At 42.5% G+C, this 27,654-nt stretch overlaps 1 protein-coding gene across 3 annotated transcripts in view; it reads left to right on the top strand.

The window, feature by feature from the left end:
* Positions 1 to 24,846, top strand: part of TMCC3 (transmembrane and coiled-coil domain family 3) — a 290,647-nt gene extending 265,801 nt beyond the window's left edge. For all 3 annotated transcript variants that reach the window (XM_083182412.1, XM_083182413.1, XM_083182414.1), the window contains 2 exons: positions 10,058 to 10,193; positions 16,646 to 24,846. In XM_083182412.1, the coding sequence (XP_083038538.1) occupies positions 10,058 to 10,193; positions 16,646 to 16,948 (439 nt within the window). In that variant the 3' untranslated portion in view covers positions 16,949 to 24,846. The remainder of the gene's footprint in view (positions 1 to 10,057; positions 10,194 to 16,645) is intronic.
* The last annotated feature ends 2,808 nt before the right edge of the window (positions 24,847 to 27,654 follow it).

The raw sequence follows: 27,654 nt of genomic DNA, 5'->3' as shown, positions 1-27,654 counted from the left end.
CAGCGATTTCATGCCTAATTGCAGCAGTGTGTACACAGCATAATATAGGTCATCGCCTGCAGGATGCATGTATTTGGCTTGAATAGTACCTGGAACTACTGCCTGGAGAGCACTCCTGTTGTATCCTTAGGAGGTGCTCAGATCCCTGGTACCAATACACTCTTTGTGACTCTTTGATGTTACACGTGGGGTTGGCCAGGTGGGACCAGCCACAGTGCACTAGTCTGATGCAATTACAGTATTTTATAGTTTCAATAATATTGAACATGTAATATGTAGGAACAATTATTTTAGTTCCAAATTAGTATAAAAAAGTGGAACCTGTGTATAGGACTTAACACTCCAAAAAAACTTAATAATAAAAAAAAGTAATACTAACCAAATGACGAATAAATTACCAGATCGCAAGCTGTATGGGGAAACGGTTGAATGGTCGACCATAAGATAGTTGACATACAGGAAGGTTGACGGGGATCTAGGTCGACACATGCGTTAGGTCGACGGTCAAATGGTCAACATGGTTATTTTTACTGTTTTTTTGAGCCGACATGTGCCGACAGGCCATATTTCATGCCCTACCATCCACTAGGGCATGGTGGGAGAATAAAATAGTGTGGCGAGTGATGCGGTGCACACTGTCGACATTCGGGTCAAAAACCCCATTGACCCATGTCGACCTAGACCCCTGTTGACCTTCCTGTATGTTGACCCAACGGTGTCGACCTAATGACTGTCGACCGTCTTATGGTCATAGAAACATATAATTTGACGGCAGATAAGAACCACTTGGCCCATCTAGTCTGCCCCTTTTTTAAACATGTTACCTCAAACCATATTTGATCCTTATTTTTTTTGTAAGGATATCAATATGCCTATCCCAAGTATGTTTAAATTGTACTACTGTATTTGCCTCTACCACCTCTGATGGGAGGCTATTCCACTTATCTACTACTCTTTCTGTGAAGTAATTCTTCCTTTGGTCGACCAAACAATCCCATTACGCTGTATGCTATGGGTCATGTTATCATACTGGAATTGAAATCCTCTCCCAACGCCTTGGGCTGCAGTAGTTTTGTCTTGTTAACATTTGTTTGTCTTGCTCCATCAATTTCATGCTTTATTTTGTCAGCGTGCCCAGTTGCTGAAGAATCACTATAGCATTATACTCTCACTACCATGCTTCATGTAGCAGTAGGGTTTGAGATGATTCACGGAGCTTTGACACCAGAAAGCTCATTCTTGGCCTGAACACTCTGTAGCACCTTCTTGCACATTGTTGCCTTTTGGTACTCTCCCATAAAACACAGATTTGTGAAGTGTCTGGGCTATTTTAGACAAGATGGCCATTTTTACAATCTCTGCCATGAGCGATGGATTTTGGGCCCGATTCAGACACCTTGGCTGGTCTGCGAATTCGCAGGCAGAGCAATTATTGAATGACCGAGTATGCACAAGCCGTCTTTCTGAAGGGTGATTGACACCCTGCGGGCATTTGGGGGTAGTAACGCAATGTTTTCTGAGTGCCCCAAAAACAGCAGGCATTCCCCGGCTGTTGGGTGGAAGGGTGACCTCGGATGTTGCGAGCAGGGGAAACCTCATTAGATTATTAATGATTTTCCCACTGTGTGCATGACATGGGGTATTGAAAACGGCCCTTTCACACCGCACAGTCATCCGGGTGGGCTGGGCAAAAAAACAGGGTCCACCCAGAATATTTGTGCGGTGTGAAAAGGGTATTTGTGGCACGTCACATTAGGTGTAAGTTTTACAATGCGCGGAAAGCTATACCATTATGTTACCTTTTCCTGGTGTTGTAAAACCACAGGCAGCACGCGGTACACTGATTGTGTATTGGGTTTCTCTGCAAATTACTTACCAGGTGTGCATTTTACACTGACTTTTCTCACCACTGCTGAGGCTGCAAGGAAAAGGGCACCTACAGTATGGTGATTAACACACATTGCCTTGATCGTTGGCAAGTATTTCTCAATAAATTAATTGTAGTTCCATTTGGGAATAAAAATACAAAGTTTGAATAATGTTTATTGCTGCTATAATGTTAACATTGATACCTACATTAATTATTATCAAGGCATAGGAACTTTCAAAAAATTAATTTGTATTAGCATGAAAATTACAGCCTTATTATAAATTTTGGGGTGGGGATTACACAGATAATTTATCTTTGCACATGTTTTCCTTTCTGATGTATTTAGACTATGAAAACTGATTTGTCACAGTTGTAAACTGGTATGATAGCCGCTTTTATACACTGCATGTTTGAAAATGTTCATTGTAATCTGATTTTGCATAAATCCTTTAAAACTTTTTGTGGTACTTTTATGAATGTGTTTTAGCACTGAAGCGCTGAGGAATAAACTTCATCTTTAACTAAATATTTTTTTCTGGGCATATGGTCCCTGGGTTGATAATGTCTAGGTCAACGGTTCTCAAACTGTGGGTCCTGACCTTCGCAGCATGGGAGTCAGTGATTCAAGGAGTCTGAAACATCTGTTGAATTGTCTGTTATTTTAGACTCCTCCCATCATTTTGTTCCCCCACAATGCTGCCATGTAGGTACAGTCTGCTGACCAGACATGTGATGTGATGACCTTCTGCAGTAACTTGCTGGGGTCCTGTCATTATTTTTATCTGATGGGGTCCCAGAGCAAAATAGTTTGCGGACCCCTGGTCTAGGTCAATAGTCACTCTGACCACAAATGGTCGACAGTGACTAGATCGACACCTGCAATTGGTCTACATACCATAGGTCTGCATTGACAGAAGGTCGACACAAGCTTAATGCCAAAATGGACATTTTTAGTTTAGACCAACTTGGTTCATACTTTACTATCCAAGTGCGCAGAGTGAGAATACAATAGTGTGCTGAGCTCAGCGAGGCATCGTGCCTGAAGTATGGTGGTCGACCTAGTGACTGTTAAGGGTTTGACAATGTCACTAGGTTATTTCATAACCTTTTCTGGTGCGCTCCTGCATTTCTAATTAAATGAATTGCATAATTTGAGACTCTTGGAGGAGCTCTTCCATTGTAGCTCATAATCATTACAGTAGGTAGACTTCATTTGGCCAGATAATTCAAGCTTCAAAAAGGGATAAAGCTTATACCTACCATGTTACAGCCTGTGTTTGAAGTATGACAGGTAGGAGCTAATTGGCTAGCTGGTTATCACTCTCCACTTCATCACTTTTTGAAGTGTGATACATCTGGCCCAATGAACAACTGCTACTCATGGCTTATATATACTTTTTATGGTAGGTTCTAGACTACTGGCTTGCTGTGGTTTCCACTGAAACCTTTCTTACTGTTTGTCAATGTGGGATATGTCACAGCAAAGTACAAAAGCATTACTGTGTGCGGAATGAATTTGTGATGAACAAACATGTGAGAGCCTCCAGGATGTAGAACCTGTAATTTGCATGCTGCAGAGTGTAAGCTGTGTTTATGATTATCGCACCCCTGAAACGTGTATGCCCAGGGGCTCATGATATTCCCAGTGCTGATGTATTTGCAATGTACTGAAGTTAATGGCCAGAAAGCTGATTTGGCTTTTATGTTTTACACATGGTGTAATTGCACATATTGGGGGGGTATTAAATAGTTTTGTTCCCTTTTTCACGCCTAAACTCCCTTGTTTTTACAACTTTTATATGTCATGATATTAGTGTAATAATAGTCCATTCTTCCCAGTATTTCAAAAATTGACAGTTTTTTGAACATTATATTTCACAGTCATTTTCAGTGGGCTTCCTATTTAAATGTTTGGTGATAATGCTCACTCTTTTAATGGTCGTTTAAACTTGGTCATTTTATGGGTGTCGGGTGGTAAGTGTTATTTTTTTATTTAAAAATTAATGTTTTATTGCATGAGATTTCCTTTTTTTTTTAGAAGGGGATTAGGATAAATGTACTAGCAGCATAGCAGTACATCTCTTCTGGCCTTTTCTGTTTGTGCTATCTCTGCAGTTTTCTTTGTACTGTAGTTGGCCTACAGTGCATCGTAGCAGGGCATTTTTTTATTATTTAGGTCTATGAATCCCACATTTAGGGGGTGATTCAGGTTGGCTCAGTAAGCAGCATACATTTGCTGCCCCCCATCATACATCATGGTGACACAGTATGACACCGCTGACCAGAGCAGGATTAAGGCTCTGGAGGGCCTGAGGTACTTAAGAACTTAAAAACATAGCACAAAAAATATATATCACACACACACACTAAATATAAATCTATCTACAATCTGTCAGCCCACCTCGGGTATCCAAGTTCAACTGCTCCAATGCACATTGAAAGAATCATACATTAAATCCATAGAACTAAATGACACTCAGACTGGTAGTAGGTGGGAGGCAACTGCTACCAGTCTCAAGTGTCATTATTTCTATGAATTTTATGTATGATTCTTTAAATGTGCACTGGAGCATTTGTGCCTCCCCCTGACACAGCATGGTGAGCCATGTGGCCTGTCACACACATACACATGTTACATAGCTCACCATCAGTGAAGCAAGTAGAAATGTTCTGTTAGTGGTACTGATTGCGCGTGCTGCAGGTACATATAAAAAATGGGCGTGGCATGTGCCATAAAAGGGGGGGGGGGGGTGCAGCTACATGACACTAGGCGAATGGTCACCTTACACAGCCCCTTTTCTTTGCACTGTGGAGGTAGAGAAGGAGGCACTCTGTAGTGCAGCTAATGACTTTACCAACATTGGTCCCTACCACCCCTGGTTTATTCCTCCCCCCCCCCCCCCCCCCCCAACACGATCCTTTACTTGATGCACACCCCTCCCTATCCCATCGCTCCTCAAAATCAGCCATCGCCCCTCGCTGGCGCTCCATTGTTTACACTGACACCCACTGGCTCCCTAGTTGCCATCAACCAGGGAGCCCGTGGGTGTCAGTCACCGATAGAGCTGCAACACACACATGACTCACCCTTCAGCATGCAGCAGCATCACGCATCCCCCTTTACCCCTGTTTTTATAATTTGTACAGTTTACAATGTTTTACCACCATGGTATCTTAGTCACCAGTCACAGTAATTCTAATGCTAAAGGCACAAATACTCTTTTAAGAGAGCGCCACACAGCTGAGTATAATTAATCAATTTATTTTATTAACATATTAATCAATTTATTTAATTTTAATTTCATACATATATGTATCTTTTATATTATTTTGTATTCTTCGCCGTTTAAGCAAAAATCCAGTTTGCTACTGGGAGCTGCCTATAATATCTGTCTATTACAGTTGTCCAGTTAATTATTTTGATAATTTATGATCAACTAATTGATACCAATTAGGGGTATATTATAATAGATCCTAATAGTGCACCTGATTTAGTGTTTTCTCATGCTAAAGGCCCCTATTCTGCAGAGAATGTGAGAGGGCCTAATGGGGCCTACACATGGGGAGATGTGTGCCAGATCGCTAGCACACAGCGCTGCACAGTTATGTGTGCTGAGCGATCTGTCAGCGCTGGTATTCTCCAGTAAGAGAACATTGGCAATGACCATTAAGAACCAGCACACTGATTCTTAATTGCCTGGCGATTAATGAAGCGCAGGGTTGCGCATCACTATGGGCCCCTACACTCCTAGCGCTGTTTTGGCATTTTTGACGCGATCTAGACAAAAGAAGTCGGATAGTTTAGAAAATGTCCCTAAATCGCTACATATGTAGACCCCACTGGAAATGTTTGTATCTAGAACTGCTTTGCTCCGTTTCAGATTCCACTTCTTAAAATAAATTAATAATATTAATAAAAATAAAAGCGGAGTAGTTATAGATAAAAATGTTTGCTTTATATATAATATTTAAACAAAACCCAAAATCTACCTCCCCCTCCATCACTAGAATAACTATTCATACATATCAAAGGGACCCGCACTGAGTTTTTGTCAGAAAAAGGGCTTTGTGCTCTTTGATGTTCTGCTCAGTCATTGTTAGATGAAAAGTCTATTGTATGTCTTTTTATGGATCCATTACAATGAAGCTAAATATAAATAAATAAAAAACTACTGTGCTCTTATTGAAACCTATTCAAAATTGTACTTTTGTTTAAGGATCAACAGTATCTTTTAATTGCTGTATTTAGCTGAAAATATTCAAAGAAAAGATTATTTTCCAAAAGCAAACAAATCTTATGTTTTCTAACTGCTGCTTAACCCCTTCCCGACATTTGACGTACATTTACGTCATGGTCGGGAAGTACTTCCCGACACATGGCATAAATGTACGTCATGGTTTCAAACTGTCACTGCGTCTATAGACGCAGTGACAGTTAGGTGATGTCTGCTGTCCCTGACAGCAGACATCCCCCCTCGCCGCCCAGGGGGGGCAGGGGTGCCCCCCCCGGTCGGCGATCGCTGTGATTGGCTGTTCAAATCTGAACAGCCATTCACAGCGTTTCCTGTGTTACCGGCGGCTAAGCCGCTCGGTAACACAGGGATCGGTGGTGATCGGTGCTGTCAAGTACAGCACCGATCACCTCCGATGTGCAGCACCCCCCTCCCACCCGCCGGGCACTCACCGCAGCAGCAGCAGCGTCCCCGGCTCCCCCGTCAGCTCAGCGCAGCAGCGCTGCCCTCCTCCCTCCTCCCCCCCGCAGCAGCAGCAGAAGCAGCATCAAGCTGCCCAGTAAAAAAAAATATATGTAGTGAGTGAATAAATATATATATATATATATATATATATATATATATATATATATACATATACATACATACACACACACACACACATATATATATATATATATATATATATATATATATATATATATATATATATATATATATATATATATATATATATATATATATATATATATAGAAAGATATTCCCGACATATGACGTATATATACGTCATGGTCGGGAGGTACTTCCCGACCGAAGACGTATATATACGTCATGGTTTTAAACTGACACCGCGTCTATAGACGCGGTGACAGTTTGGAGATGTCTGCTGTCCCTGACAGCAGACATCCCCCCTCGCGGCGATCGCTGCAATTGGCTGTTCAAATGTGAACAGCCAATTGCAGCGTTTTCTGTGTTACCGGCGGCTAAGCCGCTCGGTAACACAGTGATCGGTGGTGATCGGTGCTGTTAAGTACAGCACCGATCACCACCGATCGCCAGCCCCCCCATCCCACCCGGCAGCCCCCCCTCCCTCCCACCCTCCCGGCTGCCGCAGCGCCAGCACCCCTCCCAACCCCCCACCAGCCGCAGCGCCAGCCCCCCTCCCAAAGCTGGTGACCAAAATGGGGTCACATGTGGGGGGGTTCCACTGTATTGGTGCTTCGGGGGTCTTGCTAATGCGACATAGCACCCACCTTTCATTCCACCTCCAAAAATCACTCCTTCCCTTCTGAGTCCTGCCATGCACCCAAATGGTATTTTTGGGTCACATATGAGGCATTGCCGTACTCGGGAGAAATTGGGGCACAGATTTTGGGGTGCTTTGTCTCCTTCATTCCTTGCGAAAATAAAAAATTTTGAGCCAGAACTGCATTTTTGTGTAAAAAATTACATTTTTTTACACAAAAATGCAGATCTGGCTCAAAATTTTTCATTTTCACAAGGAATGAAGGAGACAAAGCACCCCAAAATCTGTGCCCCAATTTCTCCCGAGTACGGCAATGCCTCACATGTGCCCAAAAAATACCAGTTGGGTGCATGGCAGGACTCAGAAGGGAAGGAGTGATTTTTGGATTTTGCAGCACAGATTCTGGTTGAATGACCCCCGAAGCACCAATACAGTGGAACCCCCCCACAAGTGACCCCATTTTGCAAACTACACCCCTCAGGGAATTCATCTAGGGGTATAGCGTACATTTAAAACCCCCAGGGGTTTCACCAATTGTGGTACAACTGGGCTGTGAAAATGAAAAATTACATTTTTTACACAAAAATGCAGTTCTGGCTCAAAATTTTTCATTTTCACAAGGAATGAAGGAGACAAAGCACCCCAAAATCTGTGCCCCAATTTCTCCCGAGTACGGCAATGCCTCACATGTGACCAAAAAATACCATTTGGGTGCATGGCAGGACTCAGCAGGGAAGGAGCGATATTTGGATTTTGCAGCACAGATTCTGGTGGAATGAATGGTGGGTGCTATGTCGCATTAGCAAGACCCCCGAAGCACCAATACAGTGGAACCCCCCCACAAGTCACCCCATTTTGCAAACTACACCCCTCAGGGAATTTATCTAGGGGTATAGCGTACATTTCAAACCCCCAGGGGTTTCACCAATTTTGATACAACTGGGCTGTGCAAATGAAAAATTACATTTTTTACACAAAAATGCAGATCTGGCTGAAAATTTTTCATTTTCACAAGGAATGAAGGAGACAAAGCACCCCAAAATCTGTGCCCCAATTTCTCCCGAGTACGGCAATGCCTCACATGTGCCCAAAAAATACCAGTTGGGTGCATGGCAGGACTCAGAAGGGAAGGAGTGATTTTTGGATTTTGCAGCACAGATTCTGGTTGAATGACCCCTGAAGCACCTATACAGTGGAACCCCCCCACAAGTGACCCCATTTTGCAAACTACACCCTTCAGGGAATTCATCAGGGGGTATAGTGTACATTTCAAACCCCCAGGGGTTTCACCAATTTTGATACAACTGAGCTGTGAAAATGAAAAATTAATTTTTTTCATTTTCACAGCCCAGTTGTATCAAAATTGGTGAAACCCCTGGGGGTTTGAAATGTACACTATACCCCTTGATGAATTCCCTGAGGGGTGTAGTTTGCAAAATGGGGTCACTTGTGGGGGGGTTCCTAACTTTTAGCATCTTATGGTGCCTAGAAACCTACATGGTGCCTAAAAAAATAATCTCATAAAAAGGAGGCTCCAAAATCAAGTAGGTGCTCCTTCTATTATGAAGCCTGTGGTTTGGTCACCGTGCACACTAGGGCCACATATAGGATATTTATGAAAACCAAAGAATTGGGGGAATCAATTTTTAGTCACATTTCTCTAGTAAAATCTACTGTATTCGTTAGAAAAATGTATTAAAATTGAAACTCTGCAAAAAAAAAGAAATTTTGAAATTCCACCTACACTTTGTTTTAATTCCTGTGAAACACCTAAAGGGTTAACAAACTTCCAAAATGCTGTTTTGAATACTGTGAGGGGTGCAGTTTTTGAAATGGCATCATTTATGGGGGTGTCTCACATACAAGTCCCTCAAAGTCACATCAGAACTGAACTGGTCCCTAAAAAAATCAGTGTTTGAAATTTTCTTGAAAATTTGAGAATTTGCTATTCATATTGTAAGCCTCCTAGTGTCCCAAAAAATTAAAAGGAAGTTGAAATAATGATGTCAACATAAAGTAGACATATGGTCTATGTTAGTTATTCACTATTTTGAGTGGTAAGATTATTTGTCTCACAAGCAGAAAATTTAACATTTTGCAAATCGCAAAATTTTCCATTTTTTTCCGACATTTTGGTATTTTTCACAAAAAAACACAGACTGTATCGATGAAAATTTACCACTAACTTGAAGTACAATGTGTCACGAGAAAACAATCTCAAAATCACTGGGATAAGTAAAAGCAAAAAAAAGTTATCCCCACTTAAGTGAGACATGTCAGATTTGAAAAAAAGGGCTCTGTCAGGAACGCAAAAACTGGCTCTGTCAGGAAGGGGTTAAGGGAAAATTTAATGTGGTTCTTTTTCTGCTTGGATTCTTTGATTAGCTTACTCGATCTACTGCTTCCCGTTTTAAGATGATTATCCTAAATTCAATTTCTGGATGCTGTAATCTGTCTTCTCAAAGTGCATACATGTATCTTTTGTAATCTTGGTTACTTAGATTTATTCATGTACTGTATCTTGTACTGGCTCTCTACTGTGCGCTTGTTCTGGTAAGAATAACATTTGATTTTATACGTTACGCATTAGCATTGAGCAAAAGTTTTTTAATGCATTCGCAAATATCATGACTTTTGGTAAGATCATGCAACATGCCTGTCTTGCATGAAAACCTGTGTTTAATCACTGTGCAATTACTTTTGCAAAGGTATGAAAGGCTTGAAGACCAGCTGAATGATCTGACTGACCTACACCAGCATGAGACGACCAACTTAAAACAGGATCTTGCAAGCATTGAAGAAAAGGTTGCTTATCAAGCTTATGAAAGGTCTAGAGATATTCAGGTAACTGTCATTTAAATGCAAAGTTATCTATCTATCTATCTATCTATCTATTTATCTATCATTGGTTCATTTTAGCACACTGCACCATTTGAAACCCGTGTAGTTCCTTTTTCCTGCCTGGGGTGTCACTCTATGCTTTCATATCACCAATCCAGTCTGGCCTGTATCTGTTACTTAGGGCCTTATTTTGGTTCATTCTTTCTGACAAAGTCCTTCTTAGATGGACAAAACCATGTGCACTGCAGGGGGGGCAGATGTAACATGTGCAGAGAGAATTGGATTTGGATGAGTAATTTTGTTTCTGTGCAGGGAAAATACTGACTGCTTTATTTTTACACTGCAATATAGATCTCACTTTGAAGTAAAACCCCACCCAAATCTAATTCTCTCTGCACATGTTACATCTGTCCCCCCTGCAGTGCACATGGTTTTGTCCATCTAAGAAGGATTTTGTCAGAAAGAATGAACCAAAATAAGGCCCTTAGTTACTAAGGCATTCCTCTTCTGCCACAAATAAACTACAGTAAATAAAACTTAAACTATTTTTGAAAAGCACTTGATTTCCCAAAGCTCTGTCAGTCCACCATGTTTAGAAAAACAGATACAGTTGTGTATAGGGAATGGTAATTTGTTTGTAAAGTACTCTAACCTGATCCCTCAGACCAGTATGTGGCTGATGTTTTCCGATGCCTGGCAAGCTGTATGTGGGTATATATAATCAGTAATTATGGTCTTAGACTCATATTGGGCCTTATTCTAGTTCACTCTTTCTGACAAAATCCTTCTTAGAATGACAAAACCATGTGCACTGCAGGGGGCAGATGTAAAATGTGCAAAGAGAATTAGATTTGGGTGAGTTATTTTGTTTCTTTGCAGTGTAAATACTGGCTGCTTTATTTTTACACTGCAATATAGATCTCACTTTGAAGTAAAACCCCACTAAAATCTAATTCTCTCTGCACAAATAACATCTGCCCCACTGTGCACAATGTCCCCTCACATGGCATGCTGCGCACGCCATGCTTCAGGCTCGGTGTCTCGCTACACTCGTTACACTATTATATTCTCCCTCCACGCCTTAGTGGATGGTAGGGCATAAAATACAGCATGTCGGCACATGTTGGTGAAAATAAAACCCCGTGTCGATCTTCCCAATGTTGACCTAATGCTTTTGTTGTCCTAATGACCCTGTCCACGTTAAGCCATGTCGATCTCTTTTATGTGTTGACCTAAGGCCTGTCAACCTTCAGTGGTTGACCCGAATGCATGTCGACCTTCTGACTATCGACCTAGTGACAGTATACCAGTGGCATTTCCCATAATTCAATTCTCTGCATTTCCCATAATTCTTTTCTTTATACCAGAACTGCAGTCTACTCCTCTGGGGCTGATGCAGAATGAGATCTTTATCCCAGAATCTTCTCTTCAGATACTGATGACAGTTTGTGTAGTATAATGTACGTAAAATAGCTATGTGCATGCAAATGGACCTTTACAGATTTGCATGTTTTATAACAGAGCGGCAAGAAGCATACTAACATAGGATGAGTACAGTAGAAACCTGTTTGCATAATTGCCTCAGAAAGCCATATTATTTGCTTTTGGCCTGGGGCAGTTGCAGATGGGTTGTGATGCTTATGGGCCCTAGACACAGAGAGATAGTCAGCCACTTTCTGACCAATTTAACATAATCGCTCAGAAAGTGGCTGACTATAGCTATGTGTGTAGCCCACATAGCAATACGAATGCACGGCCCCGCTGGACCGCGATTCAGAACCACCCTGCTGGTTATTATCGCTCAGAAGGCCCACACAACATGTGTGGTGGCCCTTGAGTGATCACTGCAGCAGCCGGGTCTGCTTGCCTTGCTGATGGCTTCTCCTCCTCCTCGCTGCTCTCCGGCTCTCCCCGGGCGGCTCGGCATCCTCCAGCACCAATGGAGAAGGTAGTGCGGCGTTTAGTGATGCTCTCCAGCTTCCCGACAGCCAGAGATAGGGCAGCATGGAGGAGCCACCTGGAGAGAGGGGGAGAGCTTAGCCAAACTCTCACCAGCAGGCAGTCCTCTGCCTCGGCTCCAGCTGGTGCATTCTCCTCCTGCCACTTCATTGTGTGTGGAACTACAAGTCCCAGCGGGGGCACAAGAAGTGTGGCTCAGCTGGGAGCCTAAATCACCAACGTTTATATGTTTGGTGGGGTGGGGGACACTATAGAACCAACGTTTCTACCAATGTGTGTTTAAAGCCACTGGTCACCAATGTTTTTAATATTCACCATCAGCCTGGCGCCCACTGCCCAGGGGCGCTGGGGACAGCCTCAGGCTTCAGCCCGGGCCAGTGGTGCCCTTAAAGGGGGGACCCCTTTATTGGGGGGGGGGGTCCCTACTCTCCCAGGGAACTGGTCCGGGCTGACCAGCCACGGAGGTATTGCTTTGGCTGCAGGACCTTATATAATAAGTGTCCCCCGGCTGTGGCATTACCCTAATGGCTGTTTGATCCCAATGTTGGTTTCCAAAATACAGGGGACCCCTACTCCTTTTGCCCATCGTATTTTGGGAACCAGGACCAACCCAAGAAAAAATTCCGTAAAGTTGCCTAAACACTTTCTGTGAGAGATTTTAAATCTCTCATGTTGAATCTCCCATTATGAATCTCTGGCACAAATAGGGAAATCTCTTATACAGAATCTCCTGTTATGAATCTCTGGCACAAATCTCTCCATGTGTAGGGCCCTTAAGGGTCTGCTAGTGAGACGCTTCTTTTTACTTTTGAGTTTCACATTATCGAGAGTCTTGATATTAGAGTTTCTGTCTATGAGTTTGAAGAAAATCAGGGAGCCCGAGGTGTGCTCCCACCACCAGTGCTGTGCCTAAACACATGCATAGGGGTCGTGCGATCGAATGGACCCTCTCCCAAAGGAGAAGGGCCCAGTTTTTCCCCTAACCCCTCTCAGCCATAAGGCCGAAGAGGGGGGAAAAAGGGGATCGGTGGGTTCTCTTCGCCGAAGCTCAGAGACCCGCTTTCCTCAACCCCCTGAAGGGTCAGGGTGGTGGGTCCTCCGCACCCGAAGGTTTGGAGAGACCTGCATTAGGCTTCCCTCCGCCTTGCAGCTCGGGGTCGCCCTCGAGGGGACCGAAGCTCTCCCCAAAAGGAGTGAGCTTCGGTACATTGGGGAATAGTAGGCCCATAAGGGTCAACCACACAACCCCAAAAAACAGTGACACACTACAGAAAACAGAAATTGTGAAAAGTGCACGAACGTGAGAAGAAGATAAATAAATAATAAAGAGGACCCCAGCCAAAAGGCCGGGGTGGGGGTGTAAAAAATTGTCCTACCCCATCCAAAAGGACGAGGTAAGGATGTGCAGCCTATGCTAGAGGGGAAGTGCACAGTGCAAGTGCTTACTTGTGCAAGGTGATTTTTGGGATCACCCGTGCAGGTTCGGCACCCCCTAGTTTCCCCGGGGGCACAGTGCAGCCTCGGACTCCAGGCAGCCGACCGATCAGCGTCCGACCAAGTGTTTCTCTGCTCCCATCGTAGGGCACTTTTCAGCCCCTGGCATTGGAATGGGGACTCCACTGGGCTTTTCGAAAGACTCCCTTAGGGGCTGCGGCCCCCTCGGAAGAGCAATTTACTCAATCTCAGTGTTTCTCCGATCCCAAGGTTAAGGTACTAAGCTGGGCTTTTCACGGTCTCCCCATCAGAGGCTACGAACCTCTGGAACAGGAGCCATCTACTCAGTCCCAGCCTTTCTCCGCTCCTTGGGAATGGATACTAGACTGAGCCTTTCGCTGTCTCATCCTTCGGGGGCTACGAACCCCATCAAGAGAGCCAAACTACTAGGCCCAGTGTTTCTCCCCGCTCTCACCAGTGGGTTTATGGAAACAACACCTCCTACCACTGGCAGAGGTGAAGGTACTCAGCCAGACTTTTCACCACTCCCAGGCAAAAAAGAGGGGTCCCACACCCTCCGCCCATCAGAGCAGCTACTCAGTCCAGCCTTTCTCTATTCTCTGCCAGAGGCCAGTCCATACCCACTGATAAGAACAGATACTACACTTGATCTTAGCCAAAAGGCTATGTATATATCTATATCAACCCAATAGATTGTTATGCATAAAAAAAATTGCTACAATACATAGGATGCTGTTGCCTAAAGCCCCGTCCACACAAGGTGACTGGACCACCAGTGATGTGTGCTGAGCAATCTGTGATCTGGAGATATGAATAGATTTTGACTGCATGCAGTCAAAATCTAGTCAGCGATGTGCAAGACCACGTATCGCCATTGCTGGGGGTATACACATGGAGCAATCCCTGCTTAATTTCTAAGTGATCTAGTCAGATTTTTGCTGGGAAATTTCCATAGATGTCTATACATTATCCATATTACAATTCCAACTAATTTCTGTGTTCTATTATCTTCCCATGATGTTCAAATTTAGCCTGGTAAACAAGTACATGAATTAATGTATGTAGATTGCTTTTTATAGGATATTTAGGTACTCTTTACCTAGAACGGCGCCCGCGATTGAAATCGCGGGCGTCGGGGGTAAAAATCGCGGTGATCGCGGGCATCGCGGGTAAATCGGGATGACCGCGATGGCCGCGATCACCGCAATTTTCCCATAGGGAACAATGTTAAAACGGCAGATTGACCGCGATTTTACTATTAAATGCCTCAATGGACCCGATTTGGGGCCAAATTAACCCTTAAATGGCCCCCCAAATTTTTAACGCCACCCCACGATCCACGGCAACCCGAAGCGTGGCGAGCGCAGCGAGCCCGCGAGGGGCGGCGGTACGCGTCCTCCGACCTTTTCATGCCCTACTATCCACTAGGGCGTGGTGTGAGAATATAATAGTGTGGCGAGCGCAGCGAGCCACCGAGCCCGAAGTGTGGCGAGCCCCGCGAGGGGACGCGGATACCTTCACAGGTAGACGCGTCCCCTCGCGGGCTTCACAGGTGTCCGCGTCGCCACGGACACCTGTGAAGCCCGCGAGGGGACGAGCATAACTGTGAAGGTATCCGCGTCCCCTCGCGGGGCTCGCTGCGCTCGCCACACTATTATATTCTCACACCACGCCCTAGTGGATAGTAGGGCATGAAAAGGTCGGAGGACGCGTACCGCCGCCCCTCGTGGGCTCGCTGCGCTCGCCACGCTTCGGGTTGGCGTGGATCGTGGGGTGGCGTTAAAAATTTGGGGGGGCATTTAAGGGTTAATGGGCTCTGTGGCCCATTTAACATTGATTCCTATGGCCAAATCGGGTGGATTGAGCCATTTAACAGTAAAATCGGGTCCATCGCGCCTTTTAACATTGATTCCTATGGGAAATCGGGAGCATCGCGTCGCGGGTACATTTATGTGCGGCCGCGACGCGACCGACACGATTTCCATGTTTAACATGGGTTTCAATGGGAAATCGCGGGCATCGCGTCGGTCGCGTCGCAGACGCACATAAATGTACCCGCGATGCCCGCGACGGGCGCCGTTCTAGGTAAAGAGTACCTAATTACTTAGATTATTTTTGGTAATGATGCGTACTGTAAAATATATATAATGTAGTCAAAATAGATCTAATAGGATCTGCATGACTACAAAAATAGAGGGTATACATGGTGAGATATGCACTATTTTTCTATTCGATTTTGCTTATAGAAGCAAAATCGAATAGAAAATCGAATGGTTTTTCTACATTTAATGCAGATTCAATCCCAATGTGCGCTCCCGTGGTAGTGTAAATCGAAGAGTCTTGGCAGGCAAGATTATATAGTACAAATCTGTACTACATAGTCAAAATCAAATGTGAACACTGTAACCAATCCAGACCCAGGTCGAATAGAAAGGTGTACGCACCTTTAGATTCCAATTTACAGTAGATTTGTGATTACAGTTGCATATATTTTTTATCAATCTGTACACTCTTTCTGAAGGTGACATTTCCACATACCATTGGAGATGCTCGTTCACATGGACATGTTTGTTTGTTTATAGGAAAAAAAACGACCCATGGTAATTCCAATGTATACAGTGTGGTCAATATAAAGTGGATATTTATTTACTGAAATTTGGTCTACATTTTTTTTACATGCTGTAAATAAGACCCGCTAGAGAAATGAGAAACCCCATCTATGCTTACAATTTAATAACATAATTGTATTCCCACCAGCAAACCACTTCTCTACTATTATTTCCCCAGGGTTCTGGTCCTGAAAAAAATAAGACACTTTCCATTATAGCTCTATAGTTCTCAGTGAATGGCAGTTAATTTTAAACAATTGATCTCCCTTCTATAGTTTGTATGGCACACGTTCTTTGCTTATAGTTAAGTATACTGGAATCTGTGCTCCATTTGTTCTTTCACTGATCTGAGGGTCAGGTTTCTTGTTAAGAGTATATCAGGACACACTAACCTACATAATGTGTTAACTATATATATTTTTCATTTCATAGGAAGCTTTGGAATCGTGTCAGACTCGTGTCTCTAAACTGGAACTCCATCAGCAAGAACAACTATCTGTACAGTCTGAGACTGTGAATGCCAGAGTACTTCTGGGCAAATGTATAAATATACTCCTGGCATTAATCACAGTCCTCCTAGTTTTTGTATCTACAATTGCCAAGTTCACAGCTCCAATGATGAAGAGTCGATTTCACATAATGTGTACTTTCTTTGTAGTGACACTGTTTGCAATTCTTTGTAAAAACTGGGACCATATATTAAGTGCCCTAGAACGTGTCCTCATGCCAAGCTGAGCACACTGGGCACAATCATTTCATTGATGGATTTTAAAAGGCTTCTTCAAGTGGACTTACCAGCTGGCAATTGATTTCACAGTCCTTTGCTTAGTATACTATTTGCACCAGTTTTGGCATGCACACCTTCATATGTTGCCTTAAAGTTGCATATCTGGATTTCTCTCTTTAAGGGACAACCATGATAAGGTGGCTCTGTAAAATGTCTGTGCAGCACACCAGAACAATATTCTGACTCTTGCTTTTCTCAGCCTGAGGTTGAATTAATTTTGCTCACCAAAGCTTTTCTTGCTTTCTGTTAAGTTTCATAACATGCATCTATTTGTGCTGTCTGATCAGATTTAGCAGAACAAACACAATGGTGTTTTTGTGGCAAATACTTTTATCTGTGTGCTGTTCAATTTGCATATGTTTTTCTACTTACAACAGTTCTTAGAGTTTACACTAAATGTATTTTCCATATTCCTCTGTACTAAATGGCATCAAAACGTAAATGTGTTTATTTTTCATTTTTACTTTTTTAGCAAATATCGTTGTTCCCATTTTAGTTTAAGTCCATCAAATAAATTGAGGAACCAAAGAAAGAAGATTGGGCCTGATTCAGATTTGTTTGCGAAGCTAAAAAGCAGGCAAATGGGCAAAACCATGTTGCTCTGCAAGTGGGGCAGATGCAGCATGTGCAGAGATGGTATGGGCCTATACACACTATAAGATTATCTTTCCAATCTTGCTGGTTGGAATGAAAACCTGTACATTTCTGGGATAACAATTTACCATTTGATACCAAAAGCTGGAAAATGGACAAAAACAACCATCTGCATAGAAATTTGTCTGAATGACCATTTTTGTCTGTTCTCCATGTTTAGGAGCAAATGGTCAATTGTCATTTACTCCCAAACATTTCCATTGTCATTTACTCCCAAACATTTCCAGTTTTCCATTCCAACCAGCAAGATTGGAAAGATCTTATTGTTTGTATGGGCCGTTATATTGTGTGGGGTGTGTTCAAACTGATATTGAAGTGTAAAAATAAAGCGAACACCTGTGGGCTGCATGCAAAAGCAGACAGCATTTACCCTGCAGAAAAAAAAAACATAAATGGATTTGCTCCATTTGCATAGCAACATGGTTTGTTCCAGACACAAAATTACTTTTTTTTTCTTTACTGAATCTGACCCATTGTACTCAAATTATTGTAACTGTGAATTTTTTATTGCAAATAATCGTTGAAAATAATCCTTTTTTAGTGTTTTAAGTAAAGAGAAATATTGGACATTTCGACATTAAGACTGAATCCGTATCTATCTGTGATTGCAAGGGCTTACACTGAGATAAATGAAAGAAGGTCAACTGGAAAATGAGTTTTCATCTTTTTTTTATTCGGTATATATTACGTTGTATGGTTTTCCTGACAATGTGCAGTGAAGCACATAATATCCATCTGTTGCCTGCACGAACAATTTCACTAGCTACACTGATATTGTCAGCTAACATAGCTAAACATTCATTGTAACATTTTACGGTCTCACACAACCTTTTTAATCAGGTGTTAATGTGTTCAGCAGTACACCAGAGCGTAACCTGTACTTAGATACTGAGTAGTCCTTTCTAATGGCCATGGCACATTGTGTAAATGGATGAAGCAAACTGATTTCCTCTACTGCCAGACTGCCGGTTCCCATGGGGATCTGCGACCTTCTATGGTGTCAATGCAGCTTAGGACAACATTGCTCAGTGTCTTATCTGGTGCAGGATAGGGCAATACATGCTCACTCCCATCTGTGGCAGGATCGGACAACGCATGCTCACTAGCATTTGTGGCAGAATAGGAAAATGCATGCTCACTTCTATCTGTGGCAGGATAGGACCATGCATGCCCACTCCCATTTGCTGCAAGATAGAACAATGCATGCCCACTCCCATCTGGTGCAAGATAGAACAATGCATGCCCACTCCCATCTGGTGCAAGATAGAACAATGCATGCCCACTCCCATCTGGTGCAAGATAGAACAATGCATGCTCACTCCCATCTGTGGCAGGATAGGACAATGCATGCCCACTCCCATCTGGTGCAAGATAGAACAATGCATGCCCACTCCCATTTGCTGCAGGATAGGACAATGCATGCTCACTCCCATCTGGGGCAGGATAGGACAATGCATGCTCACTCCCATCTGGGGCAGGATAGGACAATGCATGCTCACTCCCATCCTGTTGTGCATGTTCAATGAAGTCTATACACCAATAAGTTGAGCTAACACCAGTACTTCAAGATGCAGAGAAAAAATTATACTGGGTATATGGTTCTTGGACATATCCATTAAATAGTACTGCTCTGTTATTTCCTGGACTGGTTTCTGACCTTGAAACAACATAAAGGGAGAAATAAAAAAACCTAAAGCAATTGTATAAAAGCGAGGCAGATGTTGTTCCACAATATTCCAAATGAATGACTGTAGAAGAATTGGTGTATAAGTAATGTAATACCGGATATGTGAATATCATACCCAGGAGGGAAAGTTTCTCCATCACAGATAGTTAATCGAATCCCAGAGAGCATAAATAGTTCTTCCTTTTAAGCTGGGTAAGTCCACAACAGTCTCCAGATGTCCCCACTGACACTGTCTATACACCCTGGATTTTTGTGATGGTGCATCTTGATAATATAAATCCAGAGTGGATTGAAACATGTTAGTGTGGACATCTGGAGTCAAAGGAAGGACTCTGCATGGCTTTTATTATGTGCTCAATTACATATGGAATGCAGTGGCTTTACTGTGGGGGCATCCCCATTGACGTATTCCCTTTTATTGTTGCAGATCCAGGCATTGTAATATTATTATACTGTATGCTTTCATTAGCCGCTTTCAAATGAGTGCAATGTGGGGGCAACCTCGATCAGAAAACAAAATCAGATTGGTGGAGTGAATCTTCACTAATTCTTCAATTACCATTGACTTTGGATATTGAGGAATTGCCTATGCCAACAGTATTACATAATTGTGTGTTTTTTTTTTTTTGTCTTCTCTCTTTATGTTTTAAAGACAGAAACCTGTCCAGGAAAATCGTTGGTGAAAACAGGGGAGTACTGTGTTATTTAGATGTCCAAGCTCCATATACCCAGTATCATTTTGTGACTAATAATCACACACTCCATGGGTTACAAGTGTATACTGGTAGAAATGTAAATGAATAAAATGTAAATGATAAATTGCATAGGATGAGTGTCTATGCTGGAGACCCTACTCAGGCACTCATTAGTACAAGGAATGGGGCCCACACATCTGGAGAGTATCGGTGCAGTTCTCCCGATGCCTGGATCAGGGAAATACAACATATTGGAAATCCTCTATTCACTAACACCCCCCCCCCCCCCCCCCCCCCATACCTTTCACATTGTATCTTCAATCTGGGTTATTGCTGGGTTGGTGATATATAGACCCTTGTCGAGGTGTGGTGTGAAAGCACCACAGCTTATAACAGGGCCTGGGCAACACCGGCCCTCCAGATGTTAATGAACTACACATCCCAGGATGCTTTGCATTAGTTTTGCTATGTGGGCATGCTGGGATGTGTAGTTCATCAACATCTGGAGGGCCGGTGTTGCCCAGCCCTGGCTTATAACCTGAGTTGCAGTTCGACCCTTGTTATAAGTAGGGTTAAAACGGGGTCACCCTCTGTATAATAAGCGACATGGGTTTACTGTGAAAGCGCTGGACCCAGCTTTTTGATGTAAATGAGTATTACAAATACATATGGAGTGCTACCAAGCTTCAAATGTTTTGCAGTAGACTATTGTTTTATTATCAGAATGACTGCAACATTATCAGAAAGTAACAGTAGCTGTTGTAGTGAAACACAGGGAGCGTAAATTATTATGTATAAATATACATGCCCAGTGTTTTAGAAACAAAACACTTTTTCTATCAGCAGAAAGGTTAATAAAATCCTTTGTAAATGTTCTTGGAAATATATGTAAATATATTTTTATAAATTGTAGGTTGCTCTAGCTCTATAAAGAGCAGCTGTCTATCGGAATTATATGGATATACATATTAAGATTTCCACACTACATTCAGACACAGTTATATGAATTTATGTTGTATGGCTGTCTGGATTTTAGACATGCTTGCATGTAGTATCCTGTATGTAGACTATGCTGAGTATGTGTCAATTTGTGATATGAATTTGTATATTTTAATAACACTTCCATATTTATATATTTTTTTTCATCTTAAACCTCAACGTGCACATTTCCAAGCTGTGAAACCACTTGACTATTCTGCAGTAACACTTTATGTAACATAAGATCCTGTATATTTTCTTCTATACTTTTAGACTATAGTGGAAAATTGATGCTCAAGTTAAAATGATCATTACATTTATTGTTTTTCTAATATATACATTTGGAGGAAGGGAACTCTGATTTAGAAGGACTATTTTTTTTTATTCTAAACCTGTGTAACAGATTAAAAATATGGAGCCATTCTACAAATCTGAAAGCTAGACGGTCCTCTTAAATAGGAATTCTTCTGGTCATTAGCATTTTTCCATCTACTTTGAATGTTGTCAGCAATGGCTGTTTTTACCACCTTTTATATCAAGAGCTTTATTTGTTTACAACTATTCCATATGTTAAAAACTACCTAAAATGTCTACAAATTATGAAATGTTTCAAAATACATAAACAGATGGTTTTGTTTTCTTAACAGCAGTTCTATATAGTAACAAGTTATTTTAGTAGTACATGTGGACATACGGTTAGTTGATACTTGCTAGTTAAATCGCTTAAATCCGATTAGCGGCTGTAGTGTGGGAATGAGCATTTGCTAATTTATACTGCAAAGTTTGATACCAAAGTTACACAAACAATCTAAACGTGCTCCCATAGTATACAGCGTAAAAGCGTGTGGTATTGATCTATTTGAATTATTACATTTTGTGGTTAGTTTTACTCTTTAGTTTCAGACAATTATGATTACTTATATAACAGGTTGCATGGAGCCCTTTTATTTCAAATAATAAAATGTAAGCTTGTATATTGTGTGACATTTCAAGTTGGTTTTCACATGCCTATTTTCTGTAATCAGAATTTAAATGTTATAAACTTACAATTGTCCGAGCATTCTGAGCGATGCTAGATCGCTAAGCACACAGAGCTGCTCCGGCGAGAACACTGGCACTGACTACTAATAACCAGTGTGCAGGTTATTAATCGCTGGGAGATAGCAACACACGGAGCCGTGCATCACTATGGCCCCTACAATCACAGTAATGTAGGGCCATTTTCTGAGCAATGTAGTTAAATTCAGTGTGTAGGCCCCATTAGCTTTGGGTGAGCTTTTTTGGTTCTGTGCAGAATAAATACTAGCTTCTTTATTTTTACATTTCAGTTTGAACACACCTCACTCAAATCTATATCTCTCTGCACATGTTACATTTGTCCCACCTGCAGTGCTCATGGTTGTGACCATTTGAGAACGATTTTGCTTTTGTGATCAACTCTAAATCAGGCTCTAAGTGTCCTGCATTCAGTTTACAGCCTTTTGACGTTTTCTGGTCTAGGTCTAGTAAAGATAGTTATTTTAGGAGCAGCATGTGTGATGGTTTAAAGTGAAACACTGCAAATCATAAAATCTTTTGTAGAAATGTCTTGGACACTAGTGAAGTTGGTAGGCCAGGTTATGTATTTCAGTGGCCACTATATGTCAGCCTCCAAAAAACTTAAAGAAACACGGAATTCATGTGGCGCGTAATAATACATATACATCCAAATCACAATCAAAACATTTATTACAGAAAAGTTGCACAGATAAATAAATGAATGAATCTCCCGGGGGCTAAATAAATCAATAACACATGTTAAAAATGGTCAACATATTTCAAGCAGTATGCAGCATCTTATTTAAAGAATCTACATATAATAATTGATGCATTCAGATGATGGCTCACCTGGGGTGAATATCTGCAAGGATTCTGAACAGACAATGGGCAGAGCAAATTATCGCAAAATGACAATTAAGATGGAATAGACATGTTGCTCCTTATTTATAGGTATTCAGAAAGACAGTCACAAGTATTCGCTATGCTGTACACTTTATATACTAGGCAGCCTAGGTGCCGGGATATTCCTGGCCATAATTACCACTTCCAATAGCATAGGCATCACCGGCTTCCCCTAGCCTGCGGGTAGAATCTGTGCCGCTTTGTGGGGCTTAACCATTCAGGTCAGGCTCAACAGCCCTAGTGCTAGCAGCGGATCCAATGGTGATCTACTTTAAAATAAGAACATTAACATTATTCAACAGTCAATGTAGACCATTTTTGAATAAAATAAAAAAAATACAATTTAATTTAAATCAGACTGTGTGAATTGCAATAAATTGACTGTAAAGGGTTAAGCCAGGCATTTCCAAACTGTGGCCCTCCAGCTGTTGTGAAACTACACATCTCAGCATGCATTGCCATAGTTTTAGCAATCCCTTATAGCAAAATTGTGGCATGGCATGATGGGAGTTGTAGTTTCACAACAGCTGGAGGGCCATAGTTTGGACTTGCCTGGGTTAAGCAGACAATAGCCTACATGATATGTATGGTAATTGCTTTGTGGTGAAGCCCGAATACTGTTGGAATGGGGACAGGAGAATTGTACCTTGCCAGTTGTATACAGGTTTCCGTGCTGTCTCACTGCCAAGCTGCTCTCTGCCTGCCGTTGTGGCTGTAGACAGTTAGTGCTCAGTCAGTTAGATTGCGATTACAGCGGGTGGGTTGATAGTATAAGTGGCGACAGTTGGGAATCTGAGGGGTAAATGTATGAAATGGTGAGAAGGGATCAAGTGCCTGGTACTTTAGCGCTGGCCAATCTGCTCCTGACTGTTAAGTAACAGGTTGGGTTTAAAAAGGGACAGTTAGGAGCTGATAGGGCGGTAATAAAGTACCAGGCACTTATCACTTCTCCCGTATCACTGGTTCATACATCTAACCCTCAGTCACACACCAGCAGTCTCTTTAATGCATTTCACTGCTCTCAGGCCAGATTTGTAAAAACCAGTTTCACCCTATTTTTTTTTTTTTTTTTAATCCCCGTGTAGAAACTCAATGGAAATATATGGCTCTTCTGTTATGTTGACAAAACTACTAATCTAAATGTTGTTGTCCATGTCTAATTCTGTAAAAACCCATAGGATTTTCCGAATTTGAAGTATTACATTTGATTGAAAATAGTTATTTTAGGAGCAGCATGTGTGATGTGGCTAACCCTGCAAATCTAGACGTCTGTATGGAAGCACCATTTCTCGTAGACCAAGGACCATCTATGTCAGTGTGCACTTGTAGTGTGCATGTTTATGTGCTTGTTATGGTATTTTTTTATTTACTTTTTATATATTACAAACTATTCTTTAATGTGAGAAAATCACGACTGTTAGAACTGTGATTGTCTTTTTGTAAGAAAGTGTAAATATGTTTTAAATCGTAGGACCTTGTCATTTGTTGCACAGTATAGAAGTCTATGTACATTGGATATATCTGACACCTGTTGCAGATGAGTAGTCTAGATGGAGCTTGGATGCCTATATACAATAGTTATTACCATGCAGCATGTAAACCGATTCTTCCCCCGCTTTAGGCTCTAAACTACTCCCCAACCTTACATGTGGCTAAGAACAATTCTACTCTGTATCTTAAGAGCGATGTTGTATGCCATAATTATCTTATATGACTTGATCTGCCCCAAAACTGGAGGACTGCAGATGTTTCTATGTTCGTACATAAAGCCCTTAGTCTATATGTTATTTGCATGTAGATTGATTGTTTTTGCTTTATTTCTATAAATTTATATGGACAAAAAAAAACCCTCTAGATTCAGTTATAACATTAAATAAATCATTAAATGCCTTTTGATTGGGTGCTAGTCATTCATTGTAAGAGTTGTATTATGTAAAACATGCTTTAAATTGCATAAACGTCTCATAAGTTTCTGTTCAGACTACCTTATTCAGGTCCGTTTGCGCATTCGCATGCGAGCTTGATGTTTTCGAAATGCACATATGAATGCTCCAGGTCGAACAGATTGTTTGCTGGGTGCATGCGCCCAACATTGCATATAGTGGGCGTGGGGCGGCGGACTCGCCCATGGGAACGGCCAGCAATTTATGGGCGTTCCCACTGAAATCACCCAGTGATGTGGGCGCCTTTGGCGGGCAGCTGACATCACCAGATGTCAGCTGCCCACCTATTGCCTCCCGAATGTGCATGCATATCTAAATGACCCGAGTCACTTTTGATAAGCGTGCACACACACCACATCTTTCTGGACCACCCTTACATATATATGCGTGCGCCTTCGGCATCATTCGATTGTCGGCGATGGGGGGAGGTTCCCACTGGCATGCAAATGGATGTTCATGTAAAACATCCATAGCAATCCTTGCAAACGAATCCCATTTGTGAATGGTTTGGGTGAATTGCAAGGATACAAAATCGGGCCACGGTCTAGGGCAGGCATTCCCAACAACGGTCCTCAAGGCACACCAACATTGCAGGATTTAGTCATATCCAGGCTTCAGCACAGATGGATTAATCAGAATCCCTCAGATACTAATTAAGTCACCTGTGCTCAAGCCTGGATATAACTAAAACCTGCACTGTTGGTGTGCCTTGAGTACCGTGGTTGGGAATGCCTGGTCGAGGGTATACCCAGCTTTATATAGCTGAAGAAATTCACAATGTGATATTTTGTAATGCTGCTGTTGTAGAGCACCAGGGCCCCAAACTCCAAACCATTCCATAGTCCTAAGGAAAATAAATTAAGTGTTTGCTTACCTGCTCCTATATATAGCATGGGTATCAGGCGAATAATAGGACTTAATGCCTTGATTGTGACTAGCACTGTTTCTATTACCATATTATGGCTTCAGTAAGCCCTACCCATGCTTTGGTTCAAGCATACAAAAAGGAGTAGGTGTTTTATGTTGTGACATGGGTGCCAGGTTGACATACACAATGCTGACATTGTCATAATGTCAACATTGTGCATGTGGACAAGCAGTATGTCTATTATCATTTTTACAAGCACTAAACCTAACTACATCTAGCATGTCATCATAATGCCCATGTCTTGAATTTAAAAGTAAATATGACAACCTGTCACAATCCAGTAGTCTTGTGGGGATCCTGGTCCTTATTTAGTTGGATGCTGCCGCACTGTTTATACAGCAGAATAGAGGCCTCTGCTGGTCAGTGGTGGGGGGAGTGAGAGTAGCATCTCAGATGCTCGGCGAGAATTGCTTTCCGCTGGGTGGTGCCATTTTGCTTACATCAGTGTCACCAGTTCTCAGTCGATCTGGTTTCAGAGCTGCCAGTGCAATGTCTTACCGGGACCAGTCTGTGCACTAGTTCTCTGTGCTCCTCAGAGTTCTATTTCAATGTCCGCTAATATTATGAATGACCTGAGTTTGCATGCTGTTCTGATCCAGTCCACTCAGTCTTTGTGTGCTGCATCTGCTGTCCAGTCTGTTTTTTCCCAGAGTGAACCTGTTTCCGCTCCTTGCCAAAGTGATCCAGTCTCAGTCTAGGCTGCAGGGGAGGGAGGGATAAGCTGCTAGAAGGAAGAGTTTGGGGGGCAGGGGGAGTATAGTTACCGGTCACTTGTCGGGATGACAGCTCAGATTGATACCCCTTTCACACTGCAGCTATAACCCGGTAATTTGCTGATTTTTAGCCATTTCAACACTGTTATAGCTGCAGTTAGACGGTTAAGACCCCTTCTTTTTGCAGTGTGAATGGGTCTGAAGCAGTATTTTGGATCACACACCGTTCCCTCTCCGCTGCTTCTTGCCAGCGCGTGGGGGTCCCAGCAGCAGGGTCCATTCAGCGAATGGGCAGTGTGTGGTGGGGTCCGTTCGGCGAATGGTAAGTCAGCGGCAGGGTCCTTGCGACGGATGGGAACTAGTAGCGCTACCAGTTCCCATCTGCCGCTGACTTCCCAATCGCTGAACGGACCCTGCTGCCCAGATAACCGCGCCCTGGCAAGTACCAGGGGAGGGGCGGGGAGTGTTGCCACGTACAAGGGGAGGGGGGAGTGCTGCCAAGTACAGTTGTCATACTCATTGCTTAGTTTTTCAGATTCTTCAAGGCAATAAGACACCAAGAATCTTGGGTCTTTGTTGGATTGTCTTTGTGTAGGAATTTTATTAAACCAACTAAACTCTTTGCGTTCGCTTCAACTTCAGTTACAGAACCCAGCCAAAATCCATAAAAACCCTCCAGCGTGACACAACTAAACATTAACAGAGTCGAATGTACATCTGTTTATGGAGTGGATGTTGTATGACTTTGCCCTTTGCTACTCCTAAATGAGTATGACTGTTTCACTTTCTAACACATCTACACTTGTGAAGTAAGAGGCAGAACTGGTTGTTCACAGACAAAGACAAGTTAGGGTACACTATATTTATCATTTGCAAAGCAGAACTAGATCAAGTTGACAATACTTTTGATTGCATATCTTTTGTATCTCGTTTAAGACAGGTACAAGTGCATGATGGTATTTATGGGCCCAAGGATTGTAGGGGCCCACCCCAATGGGGAAGATGACCCTGCCCTGGGGAACAGCAGCGGGGATCCGGGCAGCAGGGGGGGCTGGCAGCAATGTAGCAATCAGAGTTGCGGCAGGTGGCGGTCATCTGGGCGGCGGCAGTCAGCT

The sequence above is a fragment of the Crinia signifera genome, chromosome 4, assembly GCF_055691185.1.
Source record: "Crinia signifera chromosome 4, ASM5569118v1, whole genome shotgun sequence".
Lineage (NCBI taxonomy): Eukaryota > Metazoa > Chordata > Amphibia > Anura > Myobatrachidae > Crinia > Crinia signifera.
The sequence above is the reverse complement of the archived record's forward strand: the minus strand, read 5'-3'. Positions and strand labels throughout refer to the sequence as shown.